This window comes from Pundamilia nyererei, unplaced genomic scaffold (assembly GCF_000239375.1).
Source record: "Pundamilia nyererei isolate P.nyererei 1_Seehausen unplaced genomic scaffold, PunNye1.0 scaffold00064, whole genome shotgun sequence".
Lineage (NCBI taxonomy): Eukaryota > Metazoa > Chordata > Actinopteri > Cichliformes > Cichlidae > Pundamilia > Pundamilia nyererei.
In genome coordinates, this window is record NW_005187465.1 from 705,807 (window position 1) to 717,413 (window position 11,607).

The following is an 11,607-nucleotide window of genomic DNA, read 5'->3' on the forward strand; positions in this document are numbered from 1 at the left end:
TCAGATCAGTTTCCCATCCTTAACCTGGGGTTTTAACTTCATCTGCTATTAACCAGTCAAATTTTTCTTGCATTTTCTGTCTCCGTGCAACATTAATAAATGATCTTTGTTGCTCATTCCACCTTTTTTTTGGTAATAAAATTATCAGCTTGTTCTTTTCCGCAGTGATATTAAACTCCAAAGCAAATCATCGACTCAGTCAGAGTGGAATCATTCAGCATGTCCATTAGGTATGTTTTTACACTAAGAATAGCAATGACACACATTCCCAGACCCTTTTCCCTTTGATAATAAGGTAGGCTATGCATGTTAAGCGTTTTCCCTTGCAGCTGATTGGCCTGGCTCAGCTGGCATTCATGTGCTCACTATTCAGGTCAGTGAGCTTGGAGTGTGGATGACGCTGGAATGATGTGTCTGTGAGGACAAGCTGAGACTTGGCTGCAGTAAGATGGTGAAGATCAGTCAGGGAAAATATATAATATTACTCCTTCTCTTTGCTCTGATTCTTAGCCTTTACTTATATTTCAGATTTACACGTTCCTTCCATATAATCCGAGTTATTTGCAGGCATGTGTTCGTATCTCCCCGTGTTAAAACTACAACAGTATGAAAAACGGTGTGCAGTTCACAACTTAAACAGATCCCACATGTTAGGTACTCATATTGTTTTATTGATTAAATAGGAAACAGGACAACATAGATGAGTCTCTACACAGAGATGCTGTTCTCATCCGAGTATAACTGGGACAGGAATAAAGATGTGCCAGTTCATGAGCTGGAGATCTCATCCCACCATCCTTTCTGTCCACAATGCCATTTTTAATGGCTGCTCTCCACTGTCAATTTCATTGCGAGGAGTAATTTCCACTCTTTCAAACCACAGCCCCTCCCATAGTTCACAGTGAGATCTGAGTATGTTACATATGAGCAGGTGGACACACTGGCGCTGTACAGTTCAACATATTGTGCAAAAACTTCATGGCATGTTTTTTTTCTGCTACATACATCCAGAGAAAGGTGTGGAATGTAAAATTTGGTTGTTGCATTTATCTATAGAGCTCCTGCGGTTCATCTCCTGGCATAAATAAAAGGTAAAGGGATTGGTTATTATCAAAGAGACTTGCTGAAAAGAAAGACAAAAAAGACTTGAAGGTTCCTACAAAAAGTGGGAGTAACAAAAGTTAAAAGTACTGTAGAAAAGACTGAAAAAATTCTGACAGTCTGTAGGAAAAGCACCCTCAAAAAGGCACTCGCCCATGTTGTGTGAAAGGGTGTGTGTGTGTGTGTGAGAGAGAGAGACAGACTGTGTTCCTATGACCTTTTATCTCGCTCATCCTTTGTTACCGATGCTGCTTTGTGTTCAGGTGTTACCCCGAACCTTTCCTGAGTGCATGTCTAGGGTGGCTTCAGCTGCCCACGGGGATGTTTTGTGCTTGAGTGCTGTCAGTTTCCTTGACTCTGTTCTTGTTGCTTATGAAGTAGTGAAGCCAAGAGATGACAGAAAGACCAGCCAGGATTTACAGTATAGAATGCAAAGTTTAAAAAATCGTGATGTTGGAAAAAAGTTGCAGTCAGAGCAGTAATCTGCAGTCGACTGATTCAATCCACTGTCTTATTTCCTTATCTGGGCGCTGCCACCTGTGGCTGCAGGTTTAGTACCAGCTCTGCGGACAGGAACCTTGGACACGGGTATCTTAGTGCGAGGGGGTTCTTTAGTCTGAGGGACTTGGGAAGCAGTGTGAGTCTGTGCACCGTGCTTCACGGGGATCTTTGAATCACGCGCTGAACTGGTGAGAACTTTCTGGTGTTGGGGGTGCTGACTGTCCTCCTGGGTGTGTTTTGAGGTGGCTTCTGCAGCACTGATTTTATCTTTGTTTCCTGCATCATGTGAGTTAAAATGGGGTCTTTCTTCTTCTAGCACGGGTGTGGGCGGATTTCTGTTTGATTCCTCATCAGCATGTTGCTGGCTGTCCCGGACAGGTAGCCTGCCCACTCTGCTTCCTCCCACGACAGGGATTTTGCTCAGCCCTGATGCTTTGGCTTGTGTTCTCTTTTCTCTGGGGGGCTCTTGGAGGCTTGTTCGCGACTCCTTATGTGGTTCTTCGGTTTTACACGGTGCAGTCTTCACACCCTCCCCATTTGTGCCATTTGGACTAGCCAATTGGCTATCCACTGTTGCTAGTCCACTTCCACTAGACTTAGCAGAGGCTGGAGCTTCACTTGGCTGAGTTTTAGGGGTAGGAGGAAGAGAAGTGACAGGGCAAGGAGCACCAGGAGGTACAGGGTGGGCTTTTGGCTGAGAAACTGGAATCTGACCAGAAGTAGAAAGTGGTTTGGCTACAGAAATTGGGGCAGGAGAGTCAGTAGATACAGAAACTGGGATTTTAGCCAGGGCAGGTGGGGGTTTTGATTGAAAAACCTCCTGTTGGGCTGGAGCAGATGGATCTTTACTTGCAGATGCTGGGATTTGAACAGAGGTGGGAGGGGGTTTGGATTGAGGGACTTTTTGAGCTGGAGCGGCCAGATCTTTATATACAGTAACTGGGGGCTGAGCTGGGGCAGGAGGGGTTTTAGATTGAGGAGCCTCCATCTGAGCTGGAGCAGGCTGATCTTTACAGACAGAAAGTGGAACCTCAACAGGGGCGGGAGGGGCTTTAGATTGAGCAGGCTCCTTTTGAGCTGGAGCTGGCTGATCTTTATAGATAGAAACTGGGACTTGAACAGGGGCAGGAGGGGTTTTAGATTGGGAAATTTGCGGTTGAGCAGGAGCAGGTTGATCTTTAGATAAAGAAACTGGAATATGACCCAGAGCAGTAGATGCTGTAGAAACTGCTGCATGAGTAGCAAGTGCTGGAATTGGTGTGAGAGTAGGGGGCGTTTTATCTAACAAGACCGAGGCAGAGGTGGGTTTAGTCGCAGGAGGAAGCTTAGCTGAAGAAACTGAAGCTGGAGTTGTTATAGATGCAGGGCTGGGTTGGGTTTTAGCTGTGGGAGGACAGATATCAGGAGCAGTTACATGTGAGGGAGGGCTTTTATTTTGTTCTGTGAGGGTGGAGGTGAGTGTAGGCTTGAAAAGGGCCCCAGATGCAGAGGCTGAGGTTGCAGCTGATGTGGGAGCTGCTGTTTTAGAGAGAGTACCCGGGTCAGGAGAAGATGGTTTTGTTGTAACTGTGCAGGCTGGTGATACTGTCACTGGGGTTTTAGAGTCTACTGTAACTGAGATTAGAGAAGGTTTGCAGGAAGTGCTAATTGAATTTGACTTAGCAGGGGGAGGCTGGGAGATAGCAACAGGGATGGGTGGGCTGTGGGTTATTGATGAGGGTTTGGTGGAGACGGGGGGTGAAGTAGCTACAAGACTGGGTTTACTTACAGAAGTAGTAGTTTGAGGAGGCAGTACAGTCTGTGAAGCCAGTTTGCTAGCTGTAGAGGTAAGAACTGGACTAACTGAGGGAGCCTTTACTACAGAGGCTGGGGTGTTTGGAGGAGCTGTGGTTGCTGTAGAGATGGACATCACTGTAGATTTACTTGTAATCACAAAGGAAGACGTTGGAGCTGAAAGGTTTGTTGAAGTTACAGGAAACGCTGAGGGTTTTGTTGTAGTTGGCGCCAGAGCTGTGATGGTTTTAGCGCTGACAGAAGGCTCAGAGGCTGGAGTAGAGTCTGAGCTCAGTTTGACTGAGGGAGTTGTCAGAGTGGAAGATTTGGTGAAAGTTGTGGTGGGGGTGGTGCTTGGCTTGGAAATGGGAGAAGAGGTTGTAGTTGCCTTCGACAGTGCAGTAAAGGGTTGGAGTGAAGTGGCAGTGGGGACGGCTACATGAGAAGGTTTTGCTGTGGAAGCAGTGCTGACTTTTGTGGGACTCAGCGGAGAGGAGATAGTGGGTTTGGAGAAGGGAGATGTGGATGTTGGCGTGACCTCAGTCACCACAGCGCTGATAGCACTGCTCGCTTTCCCCCACTCTGCTTCCACATCGGCCATGATGTCCCCACCCCCTGTGATGGAGTCAAAAGTCAGGAGAGACGAGATGTCCGCAAGCAACGAGCTCAGGCTGGTGTCCCCGGGCACCAGTGGTGGCTCAAGGGTGGGCGACGGCGCTACATTTTCATGAGTTTTACTCACACTGCTTGTTGTTACCTGGGAAGTTGCGGTCTCTGGTGGGGATGGGGTTGCACTGTCCAGAGTTGTTGCACTCTTGACGTGCTCACGCCTCTCTGTTTCAGGGCTGTCCAGAGAGCGAGGCTGGGATTTGGGTGTGAGGGTGAGGTCCTCTTTGATGATTTCAACACTGTTGGCACGGGATGACATGAGGAGCGGACTAGGAGGGAGTTCCTCCTTCTCCTCTTTATCTTTCGATTTGAACTTAACATTTCCAAAGAGACCCTTCAGCCCACGACGCTGGCGACCCACTGGCTGGGACACGGTGTGGACTCGGCGGTCCCCCACTCCCCTCCTGCCACCCCTCAGCAGTGACAGGAAGCTGAGAGACTTGGCTGAGCTGGCTGAAGAAACGGAGTTGCGAGCAGGGGCGGCAGCCAGAACGCCATCTTCGCCGAGTTGCTCCTCCTCTGCCTGCTCCTTCTCTGCCTCGCTCACCTCCTGTCCCTTTTCCTTGTCCAGCTCCTGCTCAGAATCTGGCGCAGGACTCTCTGATAATCCATCTAGTGTTTTGCTCCTGTGAACAGGTGACTTGTTGTTTCCATCTCCTTTGCTTCGAATAGAAAAGATGTTACCTGGCTTGCGTTTGCCAAACAGCTTGAATCCTTTTCTGATTTTTCCACTTGGCTGCGATTCACAAGGTGGGGGGTCCATGTTCTCCGTTTGTACGTCCATCTTCTCTCTGCGTCCCCCTTTTTGTTTTTGTATCCTCCTGTCAGCTGCTGCAGATTTTATTCCCCAGCCAGTGATGGAGCATTTATATCCAGACCTTTTTCTCCGTGTGTAGCCTTGCGCTACCTCCTCTGCTCTCAGTGTTTCTTTATCACTTGTCCGTATCCCTCCCTCCGTCTGTCTTTCCCATCCAGCCCTTTCTCCTCTATTTCTCCCTCAAAAGCCCCTCCCCTTTGGCTCATTTTTGTCTGGCTGCCCTCCCTGGTTGCCATAGCAACTGAGGGGCTAAGCAGCTTTCGTCAGCAATGCAGAGCCAGGGGCTGTCATCATCCCACCCTGAACATAGCTTTCTCTTCCTCTCTTCCTGTCTGATGACTCTGTTTATATAAACAGCAAAGACAAATGCTCCATTAATAGGGCCACATTTTCAATTCTCAATGATCTGGCTTTATATAAAACGTCTCATCCAGATTAGGGCAGCGCTACCTCTACATGCAGCCTAATAATTGGTTTGTGCTGTGGATTTGCCTTAATTCTAAATAAACTGGCCTCATTTCAATCATCTGCATCACCGCAACTCACACCAGTCTGTTAAATGTGTCATGAAGCTGTGATTTATGAATAGAAATTGACGTCTATTAATAATAATAAAGAGCAATAATCTCAGAATATAATTAGCATATTATTTGCCTTTCTTTTTCTTTTCATCTAATGTGTTGGATATGTGTTCAAAAAGCATATTTGTAACACCTTTTAGAAAACATTGAACCAACTGTAATCCTTTTTTATTTTATTCATATTTTTTAGTGGTGGCTAATTTTTTAAGTTTTTTAAAATCCCACTGAAAACTCGGGCTTGTTGGTATGACCTTTTGAGCGTCTTGACAGAGTCACCACCAGATTTTTGAGATAGCGAGAAAAAGGGGGGCATTAAACTCTGTGAAGCAACTGCTAATTCAACATTTAAATCTGTGTGATGGCCCTGAGTTATATAGACCTGCATGCCTTTTCTAATTTGCAAATGATGTATATTTATGAGGGGGAACTTGTTATGTTTTAATTATCACTGGGTTAATGAATTTAGTTTGGGCGGGCAGAACTAAGGCGGCTCCTTGTGGCTGCTCGAGAAACAGCAGTAGAATGTACAGCAGCAAGTCTGAAAATAAAGCTGCTGTCTCATCCACATGCATTCTCTGGCCCGGATAAGTCTGTGTAAGTGGGTCAGCCTTCTTTGAAAAAATCTGGCTATTCTGAGCTGTGTTAAGATTCAGTGGGATGCTTAAAGATATATTCACTCAGGCTCACTCACTCAAAGGGAAGTATCTTAAATGCAGTGTTTGAAAAATTGTCATCGTCGTGAAAATGTCACTTAAATAGAGATGGTGTGACATCTGTTTTGCTCACAAGTACCTCTTTTCAAAGACAGTTTCATTAAAGTCTCTATTTTCTGCCTTAAGTCCTCAGTTTAGGTCTACGCAGACAGAAATGCAGAAATGAACTGAGTAATGCTTCAGCATTTATCTCCTTTGTTAAGCTAAAGGGGGAAAATAAACAAAAACATATGTCACTGTACACATCAAACACACGCAAACATTAGTTAACAAAATGAAAAAGTTGTTTTTATTCACTTCTCTCGAGGCCAATGTAAAACTCCCACCCTGTGCATTTGCCCCAGTGTGACAAAAAGCTCCAGTATTGTCTAAAAAAAATGGTAAAACTTCTTTAAAAAAGAAACTGCATACAAAGATACACTGCATACATGTTTGCAGAGACTGATGACAAGAGAAGATTGATACTACTGGCATTTCTTTATCATAAATGCGATATGAGGCGCATCTAATGGCCAAGAAAATGTCCTGCACAGCACTGTTTACATCTAATCATCTGCAAGAAACAACAATTCTACTATAACTAATGTAAGTCAGTCAAATTAAGAGATTTTCCTTGTTGGTATTTCTGTCGGCATAACTTAAAACTTTCAGTACCCAGAATCTATCTATCTATTATCATGCATAAACATCAGAACTCAGAAAGAGATTGTACTTTTTCCATGGATATATGTCAAAGACAGGGCTGAAAGCAATGCAAAGAGTGCTTATGAATCCAGTAAAACGGAGGCATTTCTCTCTCCTTTCCTTAAATGAGGTAAAATGTTAGACTACTTTATGATCTCTTAACTTACATAATCATTTACATAGTTAAAGAGCAGTGATACACAGTGATTCACTGTCCTTTTTTAGACATCATGCTCCATGAGAGTAGCCTCTGGCAGCGCTGTGGTGTTCTCTTCACTGTCATGTGTCTCAACTGCCTCATATGTGCGGCGGTACAAAAACCGATTGACCAGGGTGATGATGAACATCTCCATGATCAGTATCTGCTGATTAAGCACTGCGGGACACACACACACACAAAAACAACAATAAATCAGTGTTGGGTAGTTTCATTTCACATCAGTTGTGCATATCTGAAAGGCGTTTAGAAATGTTTCTTACTGGTTCCACGGGCTTGAGAGCTTAATGGAGGAGCACAGGCGATGTTTCCGTACAAGGCCACGATGTTAACGATCGATGTCTGCAGCTGGCTCAATACAAGTGTTAACTAAGGATAAAAACAATGTAACATTTACACAGTGGTCATGCTGATTGTGTAGCATGTCTACTAGGCTGATTTTCACTGAAAGTTGGTGGACAGGCTGGTGAAGCACAGGCAAAGGATTACTCCATTAAATCTTGGTGCATGTTCCAGTCATTTTCTTTAAATATACGATTTAGGTCATGGCTGTTGGTATTGCATTATTGGCTTTGGCATTTGCAAAATACTAAGTTCAGTTCAGTTTTACAGGGAGAAACGTCTGAACCAAAGTCAGGGAGAGGCAGCCGTCTGCCACGACTGTTTGGGGGTAAGGGAAAGAGAGGAAAGCAGAGGGCGATAGATCCAATGACACACATGGGAGAGAGCCAGATTTTGGATTGGTCATCAGGCAGTGATTTCATACCTGTTGATAGCTAATCTAGGACCTAAGCTGCTCTGAAGCCTTTTAGGTTCACAAGGTTGAGGTGATATACACAGGTAAGAAGTGAACCACCTTTGGAGTACGGAAAATCGAGGATTAACTCTGAAGTTATCCAAATAAGACAAACTCCCGCTTTGTAGTGCTGGTCTCTGGAGTTCAGTCAAATTCGTTGGTCACTTATGGGTTTTCTATGTTTTCACATTTTCAGCCCATCTGAGTTTTCACAATGTCAAAAGCATCCATGCTGGCATGGTATCCCTGTTCTCTGATAGAGGAAATTACCTTTTGATTTCTCTTCACAAATTGAGCGGATTAACTCATCACAAGAAAATTAGCTGTGTTAAGTCAGCTTCAGGAGTTACCCCCAACACATGTGAAGCACCTTAGCATCTGGTATTACAGCTGTTGACTCACTTGGTACATTGCATACTTTGGTATAATCCTGAGTGGGCGTAGATAGCGGTTCATGTTCATGAAGACAATGGCAACAGGCCAAAGGGAGATGATGGTTAGAACACCAACAAATAGGCTAATCCAAAGGGTTATACCATAGATTCCTAGCTGAAAAAAAAGAAACACACACACATTTATATGAATCTTATAGAAATATGTTTTAATTTAACGCACATCTATTTTAGTCCACTCAGATATGTAGAGAACCATTTCAAATACTTACATTAGTAGGATCATAGTTGCCATTGGTCCACAGTACTATAGACAGGACAGTGAACACCGTTTTCAGGATTGCATACTGAAGAGAGCCTAACTTCAGCAGGAATAACATTCGCCTGAATAAACCCAGTCCAGAGACAGACTAACATTACACATGTGTACCATGATAAGGTAATGTGCAGTCAATGCAGAATGACAGAATATATGACATGGAAATCTGACACAGGCTTGAGCTAGAGCCAGCGCAGTGATATGCAGACTCTCTTTATTGACTCTTTACCTTGACATGGGGACGTCGGGTAAACATGGACAACAGCAGCAGCAGGGTCCTGTGCTGATCCAAAAGGGTTTACCAGAGAACTTCTCCAAAAAGGCATTGCTGCCACCCAACTCCTCAATCAACAGAAGCAAGATCTTGTAAATCACAACTGCAAAATAACTGTAAGGAAAGAGGTAACTCAACACACGTCTAAGATGTGCTGTTATGTATTGTTAATTATGCAAATCTCATAAAATATCAAATGAACGTAACCATCACAGGTAGAAAAATTCAAAAATGTATTTATAGTAGTGTGAAATGTGTGCCTGATCTAACCTGCTATGTTTGTGCAGGCAGCTAAAAATTCACAGTGGACAACTTGACTGAGACAAAGACCAGCTGTTAGAGCCACCAGCTTATAAGCTGCAAGTTGGTGGTTTGAGTCCCTGTTCAGATGTTGGCATCTGCTGACTGTTTTTGTACAGAATGCCTCACCAAAGTAAGCATTAGAAACAACTTGCATGATGGTAAATATAGATATAGATATATATGTTGATGCCAGGTTAATGCGAAGTATCCAAAAGTTCCATGCATCCAAATTCAGAAATTGAAGAAATCTGACCTGCATGGGAGGCCAAGCTTTTAATGTCCCAAACAAACATTAGCTACGTTTTTTCAATTAGCATAAATGCAACCACCAAGCCCTTTTGAAATAAGTAATAACTCAGCCACAGTAAAACAAACAAACAAAAAAGGATTAGGCTAATGGCTGTTTCTCAAGAGCAGGCTCACATCAGAAATGTGACGTATGGTGCTGCATGTTCATCTGGTCTGGATTTGTCCTGTTGCCTCAGGGACAGGACAGCTGGCTGTTTTTAATGCATTTATAAATTCTGCATTATATCAAAGATTCTTTCAAGCTAATGTGAGGCAATCTGAAATTTAAACTAAAAGCTGGTCTTTCAACAGGATAAAAATCTTTGCACACTAATACATCGACCAGGGAACAGATTAAAAACCCCAAAAGAAAGCAAGTGGGAAAGCCAAGTCGCAGCTCAGATTTCAATCTAACTTCCATGGAAGAAAAAGTCTGATGGAGACTAATTATGCCAAACACTATCAAAAAGTTTCCAGTAAAGAGTTTACTTACTTTTCCCAAGGATCACATTAGATCAGCAGATACTTTTGTTGAACTAATGTTTGAAAAAAGTGTTTTATATGTTCAATCTTTTGGTGCCATTTCAGAGTGGATCAAATGGCTCAATGGCGTTTTCTTTTTCTCTGTTATTTTGTGCAAAGTGTGAGTTTTGATCCGTCGTGTGTAATAATTCATTAAACTGTTAAACTGTAACAAAAAAAAACAAAACAAAAAAAACACTGACTACACTGGGAAATGTTTTGCAAGTGTGCAAGTGTAGTTAAAGGAAAACTCACCTGTTAGATGTCAGGTCTGTAATCATAAATGCCCTCGGGATCCACATAGCTAAGCATGACATGGTGGAAATGACCTGAAAAGGTAAAATTGTTGTGTTTAAAAACATGCAGCTGCAACGCTTATAACGTTTGAAGATGTCTGTTAATGTACTGTGGCTTACTTTCTCCATTAACAAGTTTCAACAACTTGCAATCATATTTGTTTTACAATCAGTGGCATGTTATAAAACTTAAGCAGGCCTGAATACTCACTGGTGCTGCACCGTTTACCCAAATGACCAAGGTCTTCTTGGGGTAGGGTAGTTTTTTGTAAATATAGGCACACTGTTCCAGGTACACAAGCAGGGAGACACAGGACATCAAGGTGAGCATGAAGTACAGGCAATAGCCAAATGTATCTAGCTCTGATTAAAAAAAAACAATAGGAGACACATAGAAACAGCATGAATCAGACTTTCTTCAGGTTAAAATCTAAATGAATATAGTAGTGTGTATAACTTACGGTTGAGCATGTCAATAGCCAGCGGACGACCCTTCAGACAAGCTGGATCAATGGTTCCATTTAGAGCTTCCATGGTAGGCAGACGCTTGTCTTAAAAAATAGACTAAAAATAGACTAACAAATATTAACAAGAGTAAAATTAAAAAAATATAAATAGTGTTGCAGTCATAAAAGTAAAACCTGCTTCCCCTTTACATTCCAGAGTCTTCAACACAGAGCTGAGTACCTAGCACTTAAGGGATTCTGAAGAAGTGAAGGTGGGATAAGAAGTGGCAGGCAACTTTATGAGAACGCATGAGCAACTGGTGATGCATTTATTCACAGGTTTAAGTGACTGTAATTAAAAAACACAAAGGTCAGAGTTTTAGTGAAAGGCTAAGATTCATTGTGCGTCAGGAAAAGTGAACTTTGGCAGGGTGTGTTATTTCCTTCTCAGTGCATAACGTGAGCTGTGAGCTATAGTTTTTGATTCTCGGCTAATTTACAGTATTTCGACGTTAAACTATTGCTTTAAAGGTTAGCTTTCATTACTTCAGTCTCAGTTTGGCTTTCTGGTTTGAAAGTTTAGGCTCAGCTATGGTCAGGTATGTTACGCAGAAATCTATGAAGCCATAGGAACATTTTATCTGAGCTTCTATCCAGTGCTCCAAAATGCAAAGTGATTATTTTTTAACCTTTTCCACAGTACTATATATAATACTACTAAAGAAAGCCAGTACGGCATGAATGGGAGCAGAGAAAAACTAATGAGAAACGTTTAAAGTTGAAAATCCTACATAGGCTTTTCAGATCTATTACCTAGAAAAATTCCAGAGGGTTCAAATGTTGAGTGGTGAGACTATTAAACTTTATCTGTTATTCTGTTACAGAGAGGTGAATGGCACTGTGGTCGCTCAACTG

At 42.9% G+C, this 11,607-nt stretch overlaps 2 protein-coding genes across 2 annotated transcripts; both read right to left on the minus strand.

Moving 5' to 3' along the window:
• Positions 1-650: 650 nt before the first annotated feature.
• Positions 651-5,161, minus strand: LOC102193964 (mucin-5AC-like). Its single transcript, XM_005735415.2, has one exon. It carries the CDS (start codon positions 4,826-4,828, stop codon positions 1,613-1,615), a length of 3,216 nt encoding a protein of 1,071 aa, XP_005735472.1. The 5' UTR covers positions 4,829-5,161; the 3' UTR covers positions 651-1,612.
• A 1,899-nt stretch (positions 5,162-7,060) lies between these two features.
• On the minus strand, positions 7,061-10,780 carry LOC102200964 (organic solute transporter subunit alpha-like). The gene is made up of 8 exons (XM_005735632.1): positions 10,708-10,780; positions 10,458-10,609; positions 10,206-10,279; positions 8,793-8,951; positions 8,517-8,628; positions 8,255-8,401; positions 7,320-7,425; positions 7,061-7,215 (listed from the first exon to the last, which is right to left on the minus strand). Exons 1-8 carry the CDS (start codon positions 10,778-10,780, stop codon positions 7,061-7,063), a joined length of 978 nt encoding a protein of 325 aa, XP_005735689.1.
• Positions 10,781-11,607: the final 827 nt, after the last annotated feature.

What these genes read in the sequence shown, in the direction of transcription:
- LOC102200964 (XM_005735632.1), bottom strand. Translation starts at nt 10,780, where the DNA reads ATGGAAGCTCTAAATGGAACCATTGATCCAGCTTGTCTGAAGGGTCGT. An exon ending in GGGTAAACGGTGCAGCACCA is followed by an intron (nt 10,280 to 10,457) that starts GTGAGTATTCAG and finishes TTACCTTTTCAG; the next exon opens with GTCATTTCCACCATGTCATG. An exon ending in CTCTCAAGCCCGTGGAACCA is followed by an intron (nt 7,216 to 7,319) that starts GTAAGAAACATT and finishes TGTGTCCCGCAG; the next exon opens with TGCTTAATCAGCAGATACTG.
- LOC102193964 (XM_005735415.2), bottom strand. Translation starts at nt 4,828, where the DNA reads ATGGACGTACAAACGGAGAACATGGACCCCCCACCTTGTGAATCGCAG.